At 36.5% G+C, this 18742-nt stretch overlaps 4 protein-coding genes across 5 annotated transcripts; 2 read left to right on the top strand and 2 right to left on the bottom strand.

Annotated features, from left to right (window-relative positions):
• Positions 1-41: 41 nt before the first annotated feature.
• Positions 42-5559, bottom strand: LOC143430391 (queuosine 5'-phosphate N-glycosylase/hydrolase). The gene is made up of 6 exons (XM_076906644.1): positions 5353-5559; positions 4890-5108; positions 2351-2510; positions 1983-2096; positions 1714-1899; positions 42-642 (listed from the first exon to the last, which is right to left on the bottom strand). Exons 1-6 carry the CDS (start codon positions 5446-5448, stop codon positions 404-406), a joined length of 1014 nt encoding a protein of 337 aa, XP_076762759.1. The 5' UTR covers positions 5449-5559; the 3' UTR covers positions 42-403.
• Positions 2916-4205, top strand: LOC143430392 (uncharacterized). 2 transcript variants are annotated; one of them, XM_076906645.1, is made up of 3 exons: positions 2916-3404; positions 3506-3853; positions 3961-4205. In XM_076906645.1, exons 1-3 carry the CDS (start codon positions 2998-3000, stop codon positions 4106-4108), a joined length of 903 nt encoding a protein of 300 aa, XP_076762760.1. In that variant the 5' UTR covers positions 2916-2997; the 3' UTR covers positions 4109-4205. The 2 variants fall into 2 exon arrangements, with proteins under 2 accessions (XP_076762760.1, XP_076762761.1); XM_076906646.1 differs by having other exon boundaries at positions 3506-3842; positions 3961-4145.
• A 73-nt stretch (positions 5560-5632) lies between the features above and the next one.
• Positions 5633-18634, top strand: LOC143430136 (uncharacterized). The gene is made up of 20 exons (XM_076906137.1): positions 5633-5781; positions 11410-11516; positions 11604-11842; positions 12020-12129; positions 12232-12337; positions 12732-12964; positions 13288-13672; positions 13982-14567; positions 14626-14629; positions 14978-15499; positions 15559-15724; positions 15797-15982; positions 16049-16646; positions 16718-16934; positions 17251-17353; positions 17602-17745; positions 17951-18149; positions 18206-18353; positions 18415-18520; positions 18578-18634. The coding sequence occupies exons 2-20, from the start codon at positions 11441-11443 to the stop codon at positions 18632-18634; spliced, it is 4185 nt and encodes a 1394-aa protein (XP_076762252.1). The 5' UTR covers positions 5633-5781; positions 11410-11440.
• Cpa (F-actin-capping protein subunit alpha) lies at positions 6291-10469 on the bottom strand. Its single transcript, XM_076906647.1, has 3 exons — positions 10143-10469; positions 9313-9562; positions 6291-9226 (listed from the first exon to the last, which is right to left on the bottom strand). The coding sequence occupies exons 1-3, from the start codon at positions 10338-10340 to the stop codon at positions 8808-8810; spliced, it is 867 nt and encodes a 288-aa protein (XP_076762762.1). The 5' UTR covers positions 10341-10469; the 3' UTR covers positions 6291-8807.
• Positions 18635-18742: the final 108 nt, after the last annotated feature.

The raw sequence follows: 18742 nt of genomic DNA, 5'->3' as shown, positions 1-18742 counted from the left end.
AATATACTTTGACTGGTATTTCGAAAATTATGTAAAGATATACGCACAAGAAAAATGTAAACGAATGAAATTGGTATCTTTATACGACAAATGATTTAACTATGAAACAACTGTGCAGAGCTGAAAAGAAGTTGTTACTTCTTGCTATCTCACTCGATCTCGATACTTACGTCTCTTTCACTCTCTCAATGAGATGGACCCCTTCCACTCTGACCAATTAAATCTGCATACCTTTCGAGGGGCTTCATTCCAGCTCTGCGTAGCATCGCGTGGCTTCACAAGAAACCACTGTGTCGCAAAGGGTTAAAAAAAAAGCCAGTGCGCCTGCATCGTCGCGCTGTTCTCAGAGATTTTCATCCGACATACTTTGAAAATACTGATCATGAGATAAACCAGGCATCCCCTAGTAATATATGCACCTGGTTTTATGGAACGGTATACTTTCTAATTCAGCGGCGTGCTCTCGCCGATAGTCCCATAAGAAATGATCGATCAGTATAGCGTTAACATCTGATTTCTTTAACGCTAGATTAGGATAGCGTTCGATTAGAGCTCTCACTTCGTCCTTGACCCGCTCGACTGCCTCTATCGAGCAACCACGAATTTCGATTTCGTCGTCGCTACCGTTCTCTAATTCTATATCTGGAAATATTAGAAATATCGTGCTACCCAGTAAACAAACCCACCGTCTAACGGCACTGCCTTCTATCTATGACTCGTTTCACTACTTCTTGCCGTTACTATCAATAACAGAACGATATTTTACGAGGTGGACCAATAAATATTAGACATAATTATAAAATATCTATTGCGTGCATATAGGATGTAGGAAGACAAGTGCTACCAAGCAGGATGAAACAGAAGAAATTAAACGAATCACTGGTGTTGTAGACCCTTTCGAAAATTCGACTACACACCCGATAAAGTATCGATTTTATTGACTTATCTTCGTAGCTGCATAAAGCACAGACGCATCAGATGTTTCAATAGAAACGAAAGGTTTATGATAAGACAGAATTACATGGATGTTAAAGAATCAATGTATTGTGTTTCTAAATGACAGGGACAGAACCAGAGAACACAGACAAATTAACGAGTGAAGAAAAGAGCGAGAGGAATTAACTACATACTGTTAGAATAACTTAAAGAACTTAAGTTGTATTACAAAGCAAGAAGGAAGCTGAAAGGATTTATGGTTATTTCAATAAACAACAGGTTAATATTAGTGAAATGGTTTCGAGTAATTTGAAATCGGTTAACTTGAATTGACTTAACGGAGCAAAATATTTGCCGTAAAAATTTATCGATATGAAAGTCATTTAAAAACAAAAATTATTAAGACTACAAGATATGTATGACGATAATTATAGACGATTGAATATCTTATATAGAATTAAAAGATTGTTTAGTCATATGGAAAATTGTTTAGTCGCATGAAAAATTGTTTAGTCATATGGAAAGCTGTTTAGTATGGAGGGAGACGTGCGATATAAATAATTTTTCTACGGATAAATTAACAGTGAAGATTTCTAGATTAAATTAAATTTTCTTAAATAAAATCCTCGTTTTATAGAAGATAGTGAAATCTCCCATAAAACGAGATGAATAATAATTAACATAAACTGTGAATGAACAATATAAATGATATTCATGGTGGTAATTCTTATTGGTTCACCCTCTATACTCAAAAAGATTAATAAAAGAAAAACTTACCAGAATGCAGTCTGCTCAGGAGAGGATTGTTGTAACGAATGGCACCAAAATGTACGAGGACTTGGGGCACACGGTAATCAGCGAACATCGTGATGTAGTCTATGTCCTCGAATTCACCGATTCCTTTTCCTTTGAAGTTCGCCCAAATGTCGCCGATCAGTATCTGGGCCCTCTTGTAAAAGCTCACTGGAAAAAATAATTATTCTACTATTATCTTCTGTAAATTTCAATAATACTTCGAATAATCTTTTAACGCGTATTATTCTTACCTTTGTGAATTTTATAATCCGCTACATCCTGATAGGACTCGAAATCTCTCACGATACATCTGAGCAACTGCTCGGCCGAGCGTGAACAGGACTTGACACAGTTGACGAAACTACCTAAAACGGAAAACAGGAATTTAATATTTGCTCCAAATACCGTTCTACACTTAGGTAATCTAGTGTATAACTTCACATCCGGTTGAATAGGATTACAATTTGGAAATGTTAAGAATTTCAAAGGACGACGGTTCTAATTCATTTTCTTTCTAAGAATTTCTATTTCGTCAAATGTGGCCAAAGTTTTGCACCAGATTTCCGGAACATACGATTAGTAAAAAACGAAAACTGACAACAGGGTTCCAAGCATGTACCTTGATATTTCTCTAACAAAACCTTCCCAGCCTCCTGCAAGCACTTAACTCTTTCATCCAATAGCGGAATACTAGTTTCGTTATCGCCTCGAAAAATATATTCAGCTTCGGGTCTTGTTATTTCGGAATAATACTTGGGATCGACTATAGGTTTTCCTTCCTGTTCGAAATCATTAAAAAAAAAGAGAATGATACACCTATCGCACCTGTCGCTTTCGAAATGTAACGCGCACGCAATGCGTCGAAGTGTTTTTGAAAAGACCGAGGCAAACAAAAGAAGCTAGACATATGTGAGAAATGGAAAAATGACGTTTTGTGTGTACATCGCGTAAAATTCTTACGTGATCACAAAATGTTATCAGCGATTAAATTTCTCTGGGAACGCTCATTCAGAAACATTATTACCTGGCAAATAAGATGAATATGTCGTGCGATAAATACGCGATTGATATAGTCAGCTTCAAAAGGCCCACGTGAGTATATGTGTGACTCGAACCACAAAAACTTTTCTCAAAAGTGAGAGAAAGTAATTTTTTGTTCTAAAAAAATGTTTGCTGCATAAAACTAGGGCTTTAGACAAGCTAGCGGAAACGATTCCCAAGCCCAAGGGCTCGGTACCAAATTTTGGTCTGCCAAAATGGAAAGTGATGCCGTTGGAGTCGAAAATCCCGATGGTTCCCGGGCCGGAAGGAGCTTACAATTTCACTCGCAATAAAATTGGCAAACGATTATGGGTTTCCGCACCGGACGCTGAATTTAATTTAAGCGATCCATATGGCTACGAGATGCAATGGACTTACGACTCCCTTCACGACAAGCATTTGGTCCCTTACTTCTCCAAACCGAATATCGTTCGACATTTAATTAAATCCGGCTTCGTTACCAAAAATCTAGACGCTAAATGTTCTCTACGCGATTACAATATGTACAGGAGATACTTGAGACGATTGCACTGTGACAGTATAAAGAAGGAATTGAGAAGAAGAACGAAAGAAGCTATCGAAGAGAGAGCTATTCAGTACGCACAGGAACAAGCAGAGAAGGAAGTGAAGAGGTGACTATGAGTAATAAAAAATAAAAGATATTTAACTCCACGTGAAAAGACCAGTAATTTTGTACCATTTCTGAATTCCCCTTTTTCTATAATTTGATCAGATTGAAGGAAAGGGAAAGATTGTTAGAACTGAAAAGCTCCACTATGGAAGAACGTCGACTAGCCGAGAGATTGAAACGTGAACAACAAAAGGAAAAGCAACGAAAGATAGAGGAAAGATTGCGAGCGCTGCAACAGAAGAAACAAGAGGATATACGTTTGCGACACGTTAGAAGCAAAGAACGTGCTGATCTAATACGACAGAAACAAAAAGTTGCTATGGACTATCGACGGAAAAAGATAATTCAGACTCTATTGGAATGGAACAGGAAGGAACGTAAACGAAAGAAAATGATGGAAAAACGACTAGCACGTGAACGTGAACAGAAGAAGCAAACGGTGGAGCAAAAGTATATTTAAAGCCAATCCTTTTAAAGACACTTCTTATCTATTGTTAACAATAAAAATCTATATAAATTTTACTTCAAATAAATTCATGCTTTTATGGCTGTTATAGATGGGAAGAAAGGCAAGAGTTTCAAAAGAAACAAATTGAGAAAGAACAGCTTCTATTACAATGTATAGAAGTCCAACGGAAAGAATTTATAGATAACTACAGAGAGAAAGTGAATAGAGAAACGAAGAGAATGAAAAGTATGATTTAACTAAAATTCGTAAAAATGTATGCCTGTATATTATTAACATTTGGTATTATGCTTTCCTAGAACTTTTTAAAGATATAAAAATGTACATAAAATGTTACTTGGCTAGACACTTGCCAGGTAGTAGAGAACGAGTATGCTGTAAAAAGTATCTTGATGATGATGATGATGATGAAGAGGTATTTTATATGAATTCATAAATAAAAAGACTATTAAATGGATAGTTACTACCACACCGCATAATTAATTTCAGGATGAAACTTTTCCATCGCGTATCAAAGCTGACAAAAAGAAAGATATACCTTACATTGTAAATCAAGATAAGTATAAGGTAAGGTCAAACAAAAAGGAATGTTGATAAGAAATTTAACATAGTGCTACTACAGATAAGGAAACCAATGAATGCAAAGAAAAGAAGAGGTAAAGAAATAAGTGTAACTAATGCAACATTAAGTGGAAAATTAAGAAAAAAGAAACAATCACAGCAGAAGATGAAAGAAACAGTAATGCGTATGGCTGTAACGACTGATAACAAAAGAAGAAAGAGAAAGAAAAGAAGGAAAGGAAGAAAGGACCAAGACAATGAAATAGAAACAAAATCAGAATCAGAGGCTTTGCCAGAATCTATACCATCGTCGAAAGTAGACAGTACAGAAGTATCAACTGTTTCTGCACCAGTGGATAAGTGCAAATGTCAAATAATAAAAGACTTAAAAAGAGCAATTGAATAATAAACATTTATAAATTCCCAAATATTATTAAATTTAAATGGTTTAAGACTTACATCTATAGCCCTTTTAATGGCGGCACACAATGCGAAATATCCAGATTGACCGTTAACACACCACCGAGTTGAAGAATTCTTATCGCTCCAAAACGAATAATTCAATGTGTCTAAGACAAATATCCAGTCAACAGCCTTTGGATCTTTAGAAGACGGATGAAATTCATTTTGAGAAAAATTGTCCACGCTTATTGTTTTATCCTTAAGGCCTTCTAAAACCTGTTATAGAAAAAGGACATTAATTATTAAAGTATGTTGAACTATAACGAAATACCTCGCCGCATTTTTTTGATGAATTAAAAGGGTACTGACACAAATACAATCGACACTCATTTTACAATGTTACAATCAGTTTAGATAGGAAAAAGTTACAAAAACAAATTTATATACAACATATAGTATACGTAGATACTTCATCTGAAAATAAAAAATCAATTTGAATAATGATTGAAAAGTTATTTACCGCACACGCAAGATTTTTGATGCCTTCTTCTTCGACAAAAACATTCTTCGAAATAAAGGCAATTAATTTCGCAGATTCCTTCGGCATTAAGATCATTGTGCGAAGAGTATCACAGATAGTTTTGTCAAACGAAAGGATAATAATAATTCTAATTATTAATATTAAGAAAGTATTCGAAACTACACGCGTTCACTTAGCACGCCACTGTGTCCTACTGATTCCACAATAAAGTCAAGAGTCACGTGACGATGCCCCGTAACCAATAATTACTACCGCGTTAGCAACGACTGCGTTGTAAACAAACATGGCTGTAAACGTCAAAATTCGTGAAATTGTATTTTTATATCGTCTATTAATTATGTGAACAGACGATCATTTTTTGATATGTTTGTATCAGTGTTTCGAAACTTTGTCGTATGTGAAATCAAGGTAAGCACTAGAAACTTCGCAATTTTATAGTTGATACTATGAGTACTTTTTCAAAACAATGCTCAGCGGCACATGTGCACTATGATTGTTTACGTTGAACATAATGGTAGGAAATCTCGTAGGTTCGCTAATAAAAATTACGAAATAAACGAAATAATATCGGAGCCTAATTCTGTTAAATGTAACATTTGATATTTCATATATTTTTCGTTATCGTTTTAATAAACAAATTGTAAGGTTACTTTATATAATAGTATAATAGAAACTTCTAAATGCACTTGTGTCTATCGCAGTTATCTATTCATACTATATAAAATTCGGAAATAAAATTTATATAACACATTTTTACGTGTTCCGTCCACCTTAAATAATCTCATAATTTCGTATTACCTACATTCAACACACGAGAAATTATTTTATATATTTGATATTAACAATAAATGGTACTTTATTTCAATTTTGTTCACGAAAAATATAGTTTATGGTAAGATACAATGAAGTAGAGTGTGAAATAAAATTAAATCTATTTTCTAAATTAAGCGTAATATTCAAGTTGATAGTCAAAGTATAAAGTGTCATGTCACTTTATTTAATCAATCATAACATTTAATAATACATAATTTAACCGATAAATGTATTCTGTGTTTAAGTTTTTACATAAGGACATGCGTTTCTTATTTTACGGTACACTCGATTGTAGGTAATACCTAATTTTTTTTTTTAGTATCATAGGCAACTATTTTCTGTAAAGTTTGATAAGATTCGAAACTTTAACGCTTCATTTGTAATTTACATACGTAACACAAATCACAATGTTCAAATAAGATTCAGTGTCATATTTACATATAAAATTTCATTATTGCAATATTTAGTATACACTAATCTTTTTTTTGTATCATATCCCTACACGTTTCTTTTTAACTTTTTTCATTGCAACTGATAAAATGATTCTTATGACCTTATATTTAAAAATGTTATGTATGTATTCCTCATTCAAGGATCTCATCGAAAAGTTATCAAACAGCATGATCAAATAAAAATATTTTGAATTACGATGTAACTTACAAAATACGAATAATATTACAAACATGTTTCGAATCCTAAAGTCTGAAGAGTCGAATGGTAGTGTGCTTCGTCGCATTCATTCATTCAAATAACATATGTACATAATACCCCCTCAACGTAAAGTGAACAGATTAAGGCTCCAGCAGGCTATAGGCTACATTCTACAATGTACAATGCATTATGTACTTTGTTAGTTTCCGTTTTTTTCGCATACATGTCTGGTTGTGTAATGTGTGGTAAGCGATAGCACCAAAAGATATTCCGACATACCATTATCTGATACAAATGATCCGTATGATTAATGATATGATTAACACAGAACTCAAGTTGCAATGATTAACATTTATTTTTATTCAAGTATTATTAAACTTTGCAACGTATTCATAATAGAAGTACTTATCATAAAACAATAGGTCTTAACAAAAAGAATGTATAAATTTACTCTTTATGAAATATAAAATTGGACAAAAATAGTAGGCCTTGCCCACCCATATTTGTTACGAATCAAGGTTCTTCTTTATATTTTGTATATTTTGTGTATTGAATGCTATGAACACTTAACGGCATTCTGTATCAGATTGTGTGAATCGATGATAGACATACCTATTCAGTATTGACGTGTATTTTGACATCACCTGTGGCCCCAGCATGCTATTATATTTGTATATAGCATGAAACCATATTGGTAATATTCATTTAAAGATAGTATTAAACGTGTTGTTGTGCTCTTTATGTGTTACAAGGCATAAAGTGTTAGAAAAGATTGTATTATTGTGCAACTAACGAATTGAAATTTTAATCATCACTGATTCAAGTATTTTTAACTCGATGATTTCATTAGGCTGACCTGAACATGCATATGTTAGACAGCAATTTCTTTTCCCACTGTGTAACACTTCTTATGCTATACATTGTAATGTTGATTGTTAACATTAGTAGTATTGATATAAGATGAAAGTGGAGGTATTCAATCTTTTAATATCAAGCTCCAAATTGAAATTATTAACAATAAATTTCACATAAAATTTATCAAGTTGTATCGTGTGTTCATCCAAATGATCAATAAGACAATGATCCATATGATTAATTATTAAGGAATAAATTCAGTAAATGCAATTCACCAGAAATGTTTACACTGAAATGTAATTATTGCACGAGATCATGAACTCGAATAATTTGTATCTGTTCAGTGCTAACGGTATAGATTATTATCTAGTTGATACAGTTTGAATGTATCCATTAAATGCATTAATGAATTTCAATATTCCACTCCAGGTTTCTCGTTTACGTTTGATTTTAGCTATCAATTACAAATTTCACATGGTTTTGATTCACTAAATATAAGTCTAATCAAAACGCTTACAAAAAAGTAAGACCAAGGATCCCCGTTACCCCGATAGTAGTTAAACACTAATAAATTTATAAGCAAACACCCATCTCTTAATTAAAGATTAGTATATAAATCAATATTTCTTTTAAATACTGTAAAATAATAATGGACATTTTTATTGTAAAGATTAGTATCTGTGAACATATAAAGCTTATACACGAAATCAGTATTATATCAAATCATTTGCAAATAAAATTGATTAAGGATAAAAATACTAAGTAAATATTGTGTATATTCTATGCAGCTAGGAATTGTTAATATAACCTAAAAAATTCAGAAAATGAAAAATATATATTCTAGTTAAAAATGTCCATTTGTTTGTTTTTCTTTTTTAAGCAATCGATGGCTAAAAAGATGTTCAATTTTATTGCTTTTGTTGGTAACAAGATACATTAAGGGGTCCAGAGGAACCTTGAGTGGCATGCATGAGTTTCAGTCAAACATGTTTAACCAAACTTTATACAGCATCGTTACAATTTGCTCCCATGCACATCACACCTCCAGACTTCACCCATGCAGCAAAATGCGCTTTTTAATTATTTCTCTTAATATTATATAAAAAAATCTATCTCTATTGACTTTTAAGCTCTTTGCCAATACTGTACGATACAATTTTGTTCCAGTCAATTTTCATTCGCATAACAGGTAATTGCCTTCGCAAGGCCTTGAAGGTTGTATCAGACATTGTTTGATAATTTTCCGATATAGCTGTTTGATAGTCATTTTCTGATTCTTCGACAAGCCGTATTAATTCCTTCGCTGTTTGTTTCTCATTCGATATTGATAAGCTTTCTTTCACTTCTTTGCTACTGACCAGCTGTACATTCCCATCTTCGTAGTAATGAACTTGTACTTTAAGGCTACCTCTTAATTCTGCATTTCCGGAACTTGGACTAAAACTTACAGTCCATACGGAACGCCAACGGCCGTTCCAAAAATTTTTTGGTTGAAACTGATGGTCTTCTATGCAAGCCGTTAATGTGATGTTACCTATATAAATGAATATATTATCCATTACTTATAAATATCGTGTTCCAAGGAGCAAAAATTAAGGACACTTTGAGAACCAATAATACCTCCTTGACTCTTTCCAAAAACTGAACATGCACCGTGTCTATAATGGCTTTGAGTGTAAGTTGTTATTTCATCTTGCAAAGCTGACCTCCAAGGTTCAGCCACAGGATCTGGTTCGTACGATTCATAATCCTGTGCTTCCTTTCTAAGATGATCGTATTTAAAACTTTGCTTACTTCGAGCATCGTAAAACCTTTGCCCACCTAAATCATTGTGTTCCGTTATAAGGGCTGGATAATCGCTTCCTTCGATCTGAAGTCAGAGACAAAGCGAATTAGCAAATAGATGTAACGCCAGATTTGGAAACTGTTCAGATTTTGCAATAGAATGCACGTATAATAAATTCGTGTCTAACCTTAATTTAAGCGAATCTAATCGATATAATTGCCGAACAAGAATTGCTCCGAAATGATAGAGTGAAACGAGGAGTGAATTAAAAAATGAAATAATACCCGTGAATCAATCAGAAATATTTTCTGTTAAAATGAGCACGCGATGTAACTAAAATTAACCCTACTGCTGCCTACGGCTCGAATCGAAATTTCATGAAGATTTCCACATAGCAACTACCGCGTACCGATTCGAGAATACTTTAGGTAAACAATCACATCAGCCAGGTGAACAGTATCGCGCTCCAATTTCACTATAAAGTCAACGTCACCTGTCGAAATCCCGTACGCGTGTCGCCCAATTAGGAACGTTACTAGACGTTGAAATTCGATACCAAATATCCCTGAGATAGTGTGATCTTGAATTACCACAAATACCGTATGATACCCTTGATACTATCATAAAATATTGTAAAAGTTCATCAGTGAGGTCGATGATGTACCTTAACAGGCGTGAGCTGATCCTTGTTGTATTGAGCAAATGCCCCGGACGCACCCTCCTTCAACAGGTTGTCGTTGTTCAACAAGACTCTCACATCATTAAAAACCTCGTTGAATTCGCCTGGCGGCGAGTGCAATATAAAGTCCGAAACTATTCGTACTTTTTCTTGATCAGGAATCACATCTCCGTCCGCCGCCATCTTACCTTTCCACTGGCACGCACACTCCGCGATGTCAAACCAAGGTTAGTGCAGTGCAGGTTGTACCGGCGTATCGAAGCACTGCCCCATATACCCGGTGACGCATCACAAAGGGGATACGTATCTCTCTTCTCTCAATCAACTCTATGACATACATATTTTCCTACATTTCATTCGATCCTAACGAAACACGTATATTTCAGAGATAATGCACGTAATATTGCCGCCACACGAGAAGATAAATGGTTTTACATCTATTTTTAACAATATAATACACCTATACGTGGAGCATATTTAGTTACTTTTTCTCTTCGATATTTGACAATTGTGTGCACAGTGCTTTTGAATATATTTTTCCTTCTGATGGTGTTTTAAAATGATCGTATGCCTATACGAATATGTTACTTAATAGACTGCAATAAAAACTCTTTTTCTAGTAGCTGAAATAAATATAGAATACTCGATAGTTTATTTAATATACAGTTTTCTTTTTAGAATAATAAAGATAATGAAAATGTGAATGTAACTCGAGGTGAATCTCGATCATCCAGTTCTGAGACAACCATTGTGTTCAACGAACCTTAGCGAGCATAACCCCTGAATAGCATTTATGGGCTCTTGCGTGTATCTAGACAGGCGTGGTTTCGGTACAGTCACTGATAATGTGTTTTATCAAGACTTTTCTATATCTGATCGTGCAAAGTACCGTACCAAAGTATCATTCCTAATTGAGAGATCGTCACCCCGGATATATCACTTTGCCCGCCAAAATTTGAACGGCTCTCGAAAGGAAAGAAAAAAGAAATTCAAGTAGTGCGCATTCGCAACCAGAATACGTGTACTTTCATTATATAGCAATTCGATCACCACTTTTTGTGTCTACATATTCACGTTTAGATAATTAAACTTTTCAATTCCTGAATTATTGCATTGTATAACTTTCTTCTTAAAACAATTTTGCAATTTCTGTGAATTATATAAAATACCTATTAAAGTGTAGTAGTTTTAGAGTTTTAACTGCTTTAATTTTGTATTTAGATAAGTCAATAATAATTCGATTTCATGGTAGTTTTTAGATAATTTAATGGAATTCTAAAGTCATGGCAGACGATCCAAACCGAGACATTCTGCCTGTAAGAGAGGTTTCTTGCGTGGATACTTGTCGCAGCAGTATAGGTCTGTATTTGATAACAGTATTAAAGCTGTTATATCATGTTTGCATGTAAGTGGCTTCAAATGTTTACACTTTAAAACAAACCAAAGATCCTAGGGAGCGACATGTCGTTTGCAAGCTTGATCGTTACCAATTGGAGGACAGATATCTGCGATTACTCGAAGAAGCACATGATTTAAAAAAATTAACGAATCGTCAGGAGGATAAGATTAAGCGATTAGCGACAAAGTTAATGAGAGTAAGTGCCAATCCAAGACCGTGCCTGGTTACTTTGGACGTTCACGAAGATAAGAATAAAATAATCGCTCTCGAGATTGAAAACTCCAAGGTGAGCGTTGTTGAAAACCGTGTTGAAAAAATTGTGAAAATTAAATAAAGCTTATACCTATGTGAATTTTCCCTTAATCCGTTGTCGAGAACCGAACTCGAATAAAAATAGAATGAGTAAGGTTTCAAGTAGACAACTGCTATAACTAATACGGTAGCGTTGCCATCGATTTTCCAGCTGAAAGATAAAATCTCGGTGCTGAGGAATCAACTGTTGAGTCACACGATATCCGGTAGATCGTCATCGAGGAATCGTAATCTCCAAACGAGGCCGTCTTCGGGCCGCATGTAAGTGCATAGCGTAGTATTACAAGCGATCCGAGACGATCTATGATTCACACTGCGCGCATCGCGATAGATCACTGACATGAGTCGAGATCCTTGTTTTAGAACGTGTCGAAGCGAAAACAGCCGCACGAAGATACGGTCTTGTCACTGCATCGTCGGCCCCGGGAATAATGATAGCGACGAGAAAAATAATCTCGATAAAATCGGGGTAATGTAGTGGATACATTCCATTTCGTTCATTAAACATTCCTGTTCAAAGTATTTAATCATTTGAGGTACAATTCACAAATTAATGCATTTTAAAGGAAAAAGATATTTATTATACATAACAGTAAATACTTGGGAATAATCGTGAGAGTAGTTACAGCAGAAGCCACCAGAGAGCCCTGCGAGTCAAAGACTAAAAGAAATTTCATTTCAAACTTGGGGAACCATTAGAAAGGGTAATACAAAATGGTGGCTTCTTTACCGTGAAACTATTGAGTTATGAAGGGTTACATGCGTTTTATTAAAGAAAAAAGTTTAGAGAATTTTTTCTTTATTAAAGAAAAAAGATTAGAATGTAGAAGATATGCTTCCCAATTTGTGTACTTTTTAAATAGGAACTGGAGGCGCAAAAGGCAGAAATGTCCAGTCGGATAGCTGAGCTGGAAAAGCAGCTGTTGGATTGCACAGTTGCGAAGGAAAGAGAGAAAGTAGTCGAGAATGTCGAGTACATAAAGGTCTGGAGACAAATGAAGCAACTGAACGATAAACTAATAGCGAGCGAGCGCGAGAACGAGTCGTTGAATGTGCAAATCAACGATTTGAAGAAGACGCTCGAGGAGAAGATGAAGTACGCGCAACGTGTCTCACGTTTTGCTTCATGCACATCAATATCCTTACACGTGGCACTCAACCAACTCAATAAACTATTTCACCCGTTGCACTACAATTTTTTCCCCTTCCATTTTACAAATCAAATCTCTCGAGAGTTCTCGAACTGATGTCGTAAATGCCATTGAACAATGTATTTTTAAATTTCCTTTTGTTGCAAATAAATTCCATCCCTCATTTCCTGTTCTTCACCAAATAAATATCATGCACTGGCTTTGATTCATAAGATATGAAGTAAAGTAAATGTAGAAAGAGCAAAAAGTATTATAAATGTGCAATTAGGATCAACGAAGAAATCACGACGGAACTGCAGACAGAGAAGAAACGAGCAGTGGAAATCGACGAACTGATGCTGAAGGAGAAAGATTCTCAACACTCGTTACGGGAGAAGGACGAGCAGATAAAGGATCTGATGAACGAGATGAAAATACTTCAGCAGCACAACAACGAACTAATTGGCCTCAGCTCCAAATACGGCGAAGTCGAGCTGGAGAACAAGGAGCTGAAGAAGAAAGTCAACGAGCAGCTGTGCAAACAAGAGAATTTGAAAACCGCTTTTAACACCGAACAGACTACGATCGTTGCTCTGCAAAACTCGAATGAACAGTTACTTGGAAAGCTTCAAGAGCTGCAGATGAACATAGACATTTTAACGGTACAGTTAACGGTCAGTGCGCAAGTTTCTTCTAACTCAGTAATGCCGATTTCCTACGTGGTAATTTACGTTTTTACTTCTTTAAGCAAATACAAGTTTCTGGTCTTGAATTAAACAAATTTTTTAACGACCAATGAATTATAATGGACAGTTTTCAATTTAGTTTTTAATTTTACTTTAGTCTATTTAGTTTTACAAATCTCTTTACTAATCATTCTTGCACTCCAGTCTTCCGTACTACAAATACAGCTTTTCACTGAATTGATTTTCTAAATTCATTCATAAAAAATCATTAAAAGTTACAGAACTGTGATTTTACAGACTTTCCAAACACAGATGGACAGGCAGGAGAAGTCGCAGGCAACGCAGATAACATCGAAGCAAAATGAAATAAAATCACCAGCAAAGGTGAAACAGTACAAAGATTGTGCTAGTCAAGTGGAGAAATGCAACAAATGTTGCGAACCGATTGGAACAATATTGCAAGTAGATATAGCCAGTACTCTAAGCGAATGTAAGAGATGTTGCGAGAAAACAATGCCATTGGAGGAAACTACGTATACATCTCGTAAAAGCGTCAAACTGACGGACAGATCAGTGCAAACAGACAATGAATGTAAAGAAAAAAGAGACCAAGGGACACTGAGCATGACACCTGTCAAAGAAAAACCCGGAACAGAAAAACCGAAAGCTGCGACGCAAAGTGCAGAACCCGCGAAACCGGTGACAGAAAGTTCTTTGACGCCAGAAAAAATGTTGAAGCTCCTCGAAGAAGCTCAAATTAATACGTCTCTGGATGCAGCGAGATTCTCTCAAAAACACATGGCAGGTGGTGTCACTTTGGATCAGAATCAGGGACACAGGCAAGTTGTCTCTCTTGAAAAACTGCTCTTCGGCGATTCTAACTGCTGACACAAACTATTCGATCGTTCCTCGCGTTATTTCGATGAGCACATCTCTGTCAGCCAGGTTTTAATCAATACGGAATAATCTCAAAGTTTAGCTAGTTATATTAATATTTCGATGTTCTGTTTATTGATTGTAAAGGTTTTAACGAATTTTAATATCGTTCTTCCGGATGAGATAGATTAAAGATAACAGTAGTGACTGTAACTGTAAACTGTTGGAGCTTCCAAAATTTTTAGGAAGATTCTCACATATTCACGCGAATTATAATATAGAATTATATTTTAATAGAGTACACAATAAAGTACTGCCATTGTGCAATTAAATTTCTTCCCTTAACTCCCTAATTTAAAGCTTTTGATTCATGATTTGCACCATCGCCAGAAATTATTGTCAAACACTGTGTTACAGTGGTATAGAAAAATTTGCTCAAACAACTCAATGGATTCAAAATGTCCACCAGCAACAAGTACCGGACAAACAATCAACGGACCCCAATGTGTTAGTCTCCAAATTAGTTAATATTCTTCAAGAGTACTCCTCGTCATCCGCGGCATCCACTGAAGCCAACAGTTTATACCGACCAACACCGTCAAACAAAGACCAATTGACAAAAGACGTGAATAACAATACGATCACGTCCAGTGTCGTACGAGCCGGTTGCAACGCGAGAAAATATTGCTCCAGCCCTTACAATAAGCCACAACCAGAGGAGTTTAAGAGAAAGTTGTGGCCTGCAAAACAGAGCCCATCGAGAGCCACCAATGCCAACGATTGTACTTGTAACAATCTGATAAAGTGCAATGCAAATTCGGATTGCGTTGGGCGTTGCTGCAATTCAGTTGAATTGGCTGCATGCGTGAATCCCATGAACACGGAAATGCACTGCGGAGTGCGATCAATAGCGAATATTGGCAAAATGCAAATCTCCCGGTAACAAAACCTCCACGATCGCGGTGCACATCGTGAAACTCACGTTCGTTCTTTTGAAGTCAGTTGCAGGACGAGGCTGGTCCAGGTCCATTCAAGTCTTGGGAGAGACGTGTGTCCGCGTCACAAAAGGGGGATGATCTTCCCAGTAACGATCCGACGTTGCACGATTACGTTAAACAGTTGAATAAATGCAGAGAGATCGTGAGCGGAGTAACTGGAATCCCAGTAAGGGCGATAATTCGTTGTAAAACCCTATCGGGAACAACAGCAGTTAGGATTTATGTTGCGAACATTTAGGCAAATGAAGTTACACGCGAGGAGATTAAACCTGAAACGCGGAAAATAGGATCTCTATGCAGTCTCGACTGTCCAAGCAACTGTGTCGACGTTACAAGTCCCGTGTCTGATTCGTTTCCATTAGTGATCGCGGATGGTCAGGGTCTCCTGGAGTTTCACATCGTATCGTTGCAGCTTTCAACGCCTGTTAGTACTAAAATACAAAACCATTTCAAACGATAGAAAAATTTCTTAAGATACGAACATCGTTAGGCTAAGCACATCCTCTTTCAAGAAAAGGACATCAGCAAAGTGTCGCTATTCGTCAGCTGGGACATTTGGGGCCAGGAAACAGCCTTCACGCCTATACTGAAGTGTCCTAAGCTAAACTTCAATTCCTCCTTCGTCTATCGAGTCTCGGATCTATCGTCTTTCTTCAGCTACGTTCTCGAAGAGGTCGTCGCCTTTCAAGTGAACGTGTTCCACGAGAGCAACGACAATTACGTGGTAGCCAGAGGGAAGCTTTGCATCAAGGATATACTGGATTATCCTCAGAACAAGCTCCACTATATCGCTCCCATGAACAGCGTGATTCCTTGCTCGATTGGCATGAATTTTGGACAGCTTTCGCTGTGGGTTAGGCTGAGCTGCGACGTCGAGAAGGTGGAAGCCTTCAAAAGGAGACGAGGAATGTATACGCAAGTCCCTGATGAAAGCACACCGCGAAGAGTATCGTCACCAAAGCCTGATATAGCGTCGAACGACGACCTGATGGTGTTGAAGGATCAGGACGCAGCGGACTATGTCCATTACGATAGTAGTCCTATGCTCGAATCAATGTCCCCCAAATTAGTCGCTACAGATCCGTCAAGTAACGAACGAAAAAGGCGATTAGATAGCGTGTAGATAAAATGAGCTTGACTGGCCATATTATTCGATCAGGTGATAAATTGGGTGAAAGACGGATAACTAGAAGGCGGTCTATCATCGGCAAGGATTCTTTGGTTGCGGTGAAAGAAAGAGACGAGGAAGAAATGCGTGTACGCGCAGATTCGACAGAAGTGGAAACATTCAGGGGTCGTAAATCTGTTTTTGGGCCAGAGATGCAGTGGTTTGACTCCACCGACGACGCAATGGACGATAATTATGCACCAGTCAGGTAGTTTAACGCGCTCGATTTTTGGTAATAATATCGTAGGGGTGTGCTCGGTTTTGGACTAATTTAATTCAGAATTATAACAACCATATTTCAATAATAATAACAAGAACAAATGGGGCTCATTAATTTTGAAGTTTGTCATTCTCTTTCTACGTAGACATCTCTAGACACTTTTTGACACCGTTTAACTTAATATTTACCATTTGTCGCTTTGATAGTTTATAAGTAGACTTATTGATTAAATGATCAATGAATTAATATATGTAACGCAGTAGCTAGACAATTTAAATAAATTCAAAGACGCGGTTTTGAGCAGCAAAATATCGCTGAAAGGGACACTAGACGAAGAGAAGGAAGTAAAACAACCCGAAATTGGAAGGTTGAGCTTGATGGAGTTTAACGCTCTCGTAATGTCAGATGTAAGATGTAACGATAGTTCAGATTCCGTTTGCCAGCTTTAGCAGTTTTAACCTAACGGAAATGTTCAGGCCAAAGACGACGATGGAGGCAATCGGTCGTCCGGCTCTATCGCAGATGTGATCACGAACAAGAATTGGGAAAAATTCAGAGAACGAAGTTTGCTCAATTTTAGCGGCACGTATTAACGATTAGACATTCGTGTTTCAATTCCGTGGAATATAAAGGATTATTTATGAGTCAATTTCAGATCCACACGCGAAGGCCAATGACCACATTGCCGATAATAAACCTTCACCAAATAGTGTACGAATCCATAATTCTGCAAATTCTCGTTCTAACTGAAGGGTTGGGAGGAGGTAAGGAGATGAGGTACGATAAAAGTCCAATGTCGGTACACTTTACGATAATGGTATCATCATTTATTTTTCACTACGTAGTAGTGCCATTAACTCGTAGAAGTAAGGCGTGCTTATGTTAGTCCTTTTAAAGTAACCTTTAAACTGAAGAGTAGTTACATTTTTTATCGTTATCTCCCCCTCTCTCCCGGCTACAGTCTCTTGTAAAAACCATAGAAATTCACGAAGTGTACGTTACAGTCAACAGAGAAGAATTCGATAACCATCGAGATTATTAACATGATTCTGTACCCGAAAAGCTTCGTGATGCAGAACCCCGAGTACCAGTTGTTTTATATCGAGTACTGCTTTCTGGGCTATTGCGGGACCGACATGGAAACGGTTTCCATGAGGAAACCGCAATCACCTCAGCATAGCCTGACGTTCAATTTTAAAAAGAGTAAGCGGATGATTCGTTGGAAAGAATTCGAGGTGATACAGATACGTCTTTTGCAGCGTTTTTAATAGGCAAAGAGAAGCATTCTTTGGAAAACAGCACCTTACGCTTGATGCTAGACGATGAGGTTGATCCTAACATTAAGTTCACTGTCGTTTGTGAACCACTTCCCGAGGAAACTGATACGAAAGAGTGCGAGGAAGTAGGGTGAGATGATAATGTCGACTGCATTGTTTAGGCAAATGTGACTGTTAGAAATGATTTTTAGATATGCTCATCTTAATATAAGGGAATACATGTTAGAAGACAACGAGAAAGTCGTATCGTTACCGATTTTTAGCATGAATGAGGACGAACAGATTGGCTTTCTAAAGGTATGCCAATAATTCTTGCTGCAATTTTGGGTATGCGCATATCTTAAATGTTTCCAGGTTTGCGTGGTGGGCCTCGACAGGGTACATCGAGATTTAGGGAAATCGGTCACGTGAAATGTCCTTGCTTGTGCGTATTTCCCATGTGTGTCTATGGTTTAGAAGATATACGTCTAATTTTTAATGTAAAATTCTATAATTAAAAATTGCACGGTACAAAACATT

This window comes from Xylocopa sonorina, chromosome 13 (genome assembly GCF_050948175.1).
Source record: "Xylocopa sonorina isolate GNS202 chromosome 13, iyXylSono1_principal, whole genome shotgun sequence".
In the NCBI taxonomy this organism is placed as follows: Eukaryota; Metazoa; Arthropoda; class Insecta; order Hymenoptera; family Apidae; genus Xylocopa; species Xylocopa sonorina.
The sequence above is the reverse complement of the archived record's forward strand: the minus strand, read 5'-3'. Positions and strand labels throughout refer to the sequence as shown.